Source organism: Aspergillus viridinutans (assembly GCF_018404265.1).
Source record: "Aspergillus viridinutans IFM 47045 DNA, scaffold_11, whole genome shotgun sequence".
Lineage (NCBI taxonomy): Eukaryota > Fungi > Ascomycota > Eurotiomycetes > Eurotiales > Aspergillaceae > Aspergillus > Aspergillus viridinutans.
In genome coordinates, this window is record NW_025091227.1 from 1012037 (window position 1) to 1018862 (window position 6826).

Here is a 6826-nt window from a genome sequence, read left to right on the forward strand (position 1 = left end):
GATTCAGCAGGCGCATTTTCCACCACTGCAAGATTGGTGAGGGTCGGATTCAATTTTAGTGGTTTGGTTATGCAACTCTAATTGCATTAGAAGACTAGATTATCAGGGAGGAAGCAATATAAATGTACAGAGTACTGCACATAACCCACCATATTTTCTACAGATCATACTTAAGGTAGTTTTCTGTATGGCTGTGACAAACCCCAAACCCAGGATAAGTACAGGCTAGCAGTTAATAATAATATTTAGATTTAACCACACGATTTTAAACAAATGTCACGTGATAATTGTGTAATCTTGTGATTCAAGCTGTAAATATTGCTAATAATCCCAAACACATAGGTAAGCCTGCAAATATCAGGAATGAAAAATATGAGCAGTTCGATGGATTATAACACAAAGCGGAAATCTAATGATTCTGGCAGTGATAATGAAACCAATCCTGCGCTGAAACGGCGGAAGGTTTTTGGACCGGTGTTGCCATCGTCATATTATGCTGAGGACCCCGGAAATGAACAGGGTGCTGAGAGTACCAGAACTGATGTTCTCAACCACGAAGACCAAGTCGAGGATGAAGAGGCTGATGATGATTATGGTCCCAGTCTTCCCCCTTTGGGTGGTGAAGTTACTGCAAATCCCAATGATGTCAAGATGGACAACGAGTCACATATACAGTCAGGAGAGCCAGATACGCACAACAACGACTCTCAGCGTGATGTTTGGATGTTGCGACCTCCAAGACCATCGGATTTGAGCTCCAGGCTTGATCCAACTAGGTTGAAAAATAGGAAGTTCCAAGGGGGGCAATCGTTCAGTTCTTCCGGGGAAGAAGTGGATATAACTTGGACAGAAACTCCACAGCAAAAGCTGAAGCGCTTGCAAGACGAGGCCATGGGGGTTTCATCTCGACCTGTGTCCAATCATGACAGATCAAGCACTTCAATGGCGTCGAAAAGCCCACTGAGGCAGCGTGTAAGTCTCAGCGGATAAGACATTGAAGTCTGATATTAAAAGAGTGCCTAATCTAATGCCTTTCCAGGATGCAACAAAAGCCTCCGAAAGATCGCCACCGTCCTCCACAAATTCATTGATGTCCACTTCCAATGATGACCCAAGTTGTCGTCGTTTCCGATGGGAAACGGATATGGACTTGGCGCCAAAGCTGTCTACTCTACAACATCAGAAGCAAGTGGGTGAAGCTGTGGACTTTGCTTCAAAATTTACCAGAGGAAAATATCTGTAGCTTGAGCTCTCTGTCGAGATCGGACTAGCCAATGTACTCAATCTGTACTACACCACTAGCTGACACATGTTTAAATCCCAATGTGTATTATTAGTATAGTCTATATGGGGATGAGTTTATAACAAAGATGATAGTAATCTAACTTATCTTATCTAGGTAACTAGCTATAGTATGTATATAAGTCAATTATCTAGTTATTGTTCTATATCAATAATTATATAGCAGTACCTTATTTATTGTTATCAAAGTTAATTAACTTTATAAATTAATAATCACTTTTTATTATATTAATATATATATAAGGTAGCTAGTAGTAAATCACTAGTCTTTAAAGGAATAACATAATTAATTCTTAATTAGATTAAAAGTATGATATCAACTAGTATGGTCTTACAAGGCAATGCTATATATCAAGGGGACGATGATTATCTCCTAAGCTAAAGCTACAGAAGTCTAGATAAGATATATAATATATAATTATTATAATATAATAATATCCTATTATAGAAGAAAAAACTAAAAAAAAAGAAAGGTAATAATATATTAAAAAGTAGTTAAAGTTGTCACGGGCTAGAAGCCATGTAAATCTATAACCTAGATTTGGATATTAAGAAATTGCTGAAGAGTTTCTAACTAGGGCTGCAACAGCTAAATATAAAAAGGGGTATATAAATAATAAGTAAGGTTATATAACTACTGCTATCTAGGTTAGATAGGAGTTTATCAGTGCCTAAGGTAGTTTATAAGGGCTTAATAAGTATAAGTACCTAGTAGGCCCTGCCTACTATACTACCCCCCATTCTAAATTAAGGCTAGCATGCCTCCCAAGCATTAATTACTACTATATTAATAAAGTTAATAGCTAGTTCCTATATAGGCTATTTATAGCCTACTTATTTAATAAGGTATTCCTTCTAGTGGCCCCTTCCTACCTATCTATTATACTCCTATAAGATCTCCTTAACTAGGTACTTAGCTTTGCCATTGTCACACCCTGGGATCTGTCTCTGCTGTTCTCTGCTAGTCAACTACTTTGGGAATGGGGTGATATAGTCACTGGACTATATCTAATACTTACCTAAGGCCTACCCACTGTGGTAGCCTTATATATATTAATCTAGATATATAGTATTACATGATGCAATGATCTAACTAAGATCTAATATAATCTAAAGATATATAAGAATAATAATAGTAGAGATAGAAGTAAGGCCTATTAAGGATATATCTTTAATAGTAAGAGAGTAACTAATAAATTAGACTAGTAAACTTATACTTAAGTAAGTTATTTATAATTAAATATAAAGAACTAAACTAAGATCTCTAGATATAGTAGTAATAAGTATCCTTATATAGTTTCCTATATTATAGCAGTGCTATAATATTTTATATTAAGTAATTTAATATTTTATAGTAGTACTCTAAAATATTAGATTAGCTACTATATTCTTTATAGCAGGTGCTATACTAATAATTATATAATAAGGTAGTTATATCTGGCATCCTTTATAGGAATTTAATAGTTATATATTAATTAGTAGAGTTGCATTTGGTGTGAGTTTAGGTAAGTTCAAAACTAGTTAGCACCAAACCACTGTAATTTTAAGTTTAAATTTTAGAACCTACAGCCAACCTGGATCTAATCTAGGTTGGTGGCAGTTTCACTATAAAAACCCACTACTAGGCCTAGCTAGGCCTAGCTAGGCCCCTACTAACTAACCATGGTTAGATTTAGTTTAATTTTAAGTTGGTTAAACTGCTACCCCTTAGTAAATTTTAATAGTTTTTAAATTTTAATACCTCATTAAATGCCATATTATCTATCATAATATCACTATGCTAATCAAAAATTATCATTTTTATATAAAATATATCATAATTATCATCATACTAATCTATATCTAAAATTTTAATTCAATATCTATAGGGCTGAATGGGGGGTGGTTAAAAAATCATTTTTAAACTAAAGTAGTTATTAATTATTAGTTATATATATATATATATCTACACCACTTTCATACCACCCTATAATGAAAATAATTATTCCTCTATATCTCAGCAACCACTAGGTATTTTAAATTAATATTTATATTAATAAATAGCCTAGATCAGGGGCTATCTAGTGATATTAAAATTATTAGTGAAATACTAGAAATTAGTGATTTCTATCTAAAATGGATTAGGTAGTTTCACCTAATCTATAAAAACTATAGAAATTAAAACTAATGGTTTTCACTGAACCTAAATCAGGCCTGGGGTAGGGAACTCAAACCTGAAGTAATTCCCTAGGCTAGGCCCTAAGCCCAACCCACTGCAGGTTTAGTGAGGGTTGGATTTGATTTTTGTGGTTCAGTTATGCAACTCTATTAATTAGCTGTTATAGTCTTATAGTTCTGCCTATCATGTCTACTTTATGGTGCTAGTGCTGTAACATCACATTTAATTTGTCACACCCTGGGATCTATCTCTACTGTTCTCTGCTAGTTAACTACTTTAGGAATAGGGTAATATAGTCCCTGGACTATATCTAATACTTGCCTGAGGCCTACCCACTGTGGTAGCCTTTTATATATTAATCCAGATATATAGCATCATGTGATGCAATAATCTGACTAAGATCTAATATAATCTAAAGGTATATGAGAATAATAACAGTAGAGATTAGAGATAGAAGCAAGGCCTATTAAAGGATATATCCTTAATAGTAAGAGAGTAACTAATAAATCAGACTGTTGCATGTCAGTATCATGTGCCCTTGCTTCACTGTATCTATCCATTAATAGAGTAGTTTAGGGAATAATAATAATCTTCCCCCTAACATATGGCTTTGCCTTGTAAGACCATACCAAATGGTAGCATGTCCTGGTTATTCAGGACTTAATTAGGGAAAACTAATTAATTAACTTTTTATTTATTTTATTAATTTCTAACTATTAATTAATAATTAAAGCTATAGTAGTTTTCCCTATATCTTTTTAACTAATTCTACTACTAAGATATTTTAATATATTCTACTACTTTCCTAAAAAGGAAGTTAGCAATGCTGTAACTAGGACTTTAGTTATGCTATAATTAATAACCTTATACTTATCTTTTAAATATCTATAAATACTATATATTAATCTTTTAATAAACTAATTAAAGCTCATTAACTCTCTTTCCTTATTATATTTTAAGTTTTCAAGCTCTTATCTATCTAATTATCTAAGTACTATTATTTAGAGTGCTTTAAAAGGGTGCCTTTAGTAATTATATTTATTAATAGTTATATTCTATATTATTTTCTACTATTCTAGTATCTTTATTATTACACTCATCATTAATCATTAATATATTTATCTATATAATTAAATAGATTATTAATATATTATATATTAGTTAAAAATTCTACTTCTATAACTAATAAAGTTAATAAGTAGCTTATTTCCCTTACTACTTAGCTTTAGTTCTTTAAGGAAATAGGGCATAGTTTTATAAAGGACCTTAATCTAGATATAATTACTTAAGTAATTTTCCTTCTTTAATATTAGGAATACCCTAAGGACATAGAATTTCTAAATAACTAAATATATATATAAGTAACTATAGAAGCTGCTATAAAATAATTTCTAAAGTTTTTAGACTTTCTCTAGGATAATTAATAGTACCTTACCTTTTATATAAACTACCTAAAAAATAGTAACTAAGTAAAAAACCCTTTAGGTAGACTAAGGAACTTTATTCTACTAATACTAAAATACCTTATATTCTAGAAGAAGGATATTCTATTTGCTATACCTAAGCTAGAAAAATAAGAAGATAGGGAGATTAATAATAAAGTAGAAGATTAGTCTAATTTTACTATATCTCTAGACTTTAAAGTATAAGTAAGTTAGCTAATTTTAAGCTTATTATTTATCTATTATAGGTTAAATATTAAATTATTACTATCTAAAAAACTAGATAACTTACCTATTCTTAACTCCCTATCTTCTCTAAGATCTCTAGAATTTCTATATAGTATAACCCTAAGCTTATCTTCATCTAAGGACCTACTAATAGTTAAATCTCTAATAGTAATAATAGTAGGTCCTAATAACAGTTAAAATAGACTAAATCTTATTTTCTTAGAAGTATAGAAGGATTAACTTAATACTATAGTCTAATAAGTAGTTATAGTATCCATGTAAGCATTTATTAATGCCTAGCTAAATAACTAGATAGGATAATAAGTAGCTAATATAACTAATAAGAATACTAGAAAAACTAGAGAAACTACTAATAATTAATATTATTTAGAAGATAATAGTAGTTATAGCAGGTGCTACTAATACTCTGAAAGCAGAATAAGATAGTAAAACTATAATAATAATAATTCTAGTAGCTTAAGTAGTGATAAGGGTGATGATATTCTATATTAATATTATAATAGCACTGTAAGAAACTCCTATAATATTAACTATTAGGAAAGGCAGACTAATAGTAGCTAGTATTCTATTAATATTAGATTCTTTTATCTAGATATGCTATTTATATAGGGTGGTAGTAAGATATATAAGAAAGATAATAAGACCTTCTATTATTTAGTAGTAGTATTTATAAATTAACTATATATAGCTAAATAATCTAGGTTAGTAATAAAGATAARCTAAAAYCTAGATAYCTRYTTCTATAGAGAAGTAGTATAATAGTAGAATTCTAAGCTTAATAATATTACTTAGAGAGATCTTATATATACTATAAATATTAAAGACTAGTACTCTACTCTAGAAAAATAATTTAGATTACCCCCTAGCTAAGCATAGTAGTAGCTAGATAATATATTTTATATAGTAGTAGATATTATTACTAAATATCCCTTATCCTTATATATTATATTAATAGTATTACTAGCAAAATAATATAGTAAAGGAGACTTAGAATTTCTATTAGTTCTTAGAGTATAGAGAAACTTAGATATACCTCTATAAGAGTATATTAATAAACTAGATAAAAAGACTACTATAGTAGATTTTATATTAATGTTAAATAAGAAATAAACTAACTAGTTTAATAAATTCACTAGTATAACCCTATATTATATTCCTATATAGTAGGCTACTTAGAATATCCTATAAGAAGGTTTTTATAGATACTATCCTTAAATCTAATAGATAAGAAATCCCTATTTTACTTCCTAAAATAACTACACTAACTATATATACTCCTATTAAGTATATAGCCTAACCCCTACTTATAACTATAGAAATTCTAATCTATATAATTTATATAGAAATCCTAATCTATATAGTTTAAGAAATATGAATTAGCAATCTTAGAGATAGAAATTCTATTATAAATATAAAGACTATAAGGATAAAGCTAATAAACCACCTTAGAGAATATTAGTTTTATCCCTAATACTAATATAACCTAATCTATAGGATTTCCCATACCATCCCTAGGGAGGTTTTTAGAATTAGAATTATAGAAACTATAGTTATAGTTTTATATAAAAGCCTTATATATATCATAGTAATAAAGTATACTAATATAGATATAATAAGAATAACTTTAATAAATTCCCTAATAATAAGATAGAATACCCTAAAGGTAAGCCACCTC

At 29.7% G+C, this 6826-nt stretch overlaps 1 protein-coding gene across 1 annotated transcript; it reads left to right on the forward strand.

The window, feature by feature from the left end:
* Positions 1 to 372: 372 nt before the first annotated feature.
* On the forward strand, positions 373 to 1243 carry Aspvir_002454 (GPALPP motifs-containing protein 1; the record flags this gene model as incomplete). Its single annotated transcript, XM_043274053.1, has 2 exons — positions 373 to 972; positions 1040 to 1243. The coding sequence occupies 2 exons, from the start codon at positions 373 to 375 to the stop codon at positions 1241 to 1243; spliced, it is 804 nt and encodes a 267-aa protein (XP_043129988.1).
* Positions 1244 to 6826: the final 5583 nt, after the last annotated feature.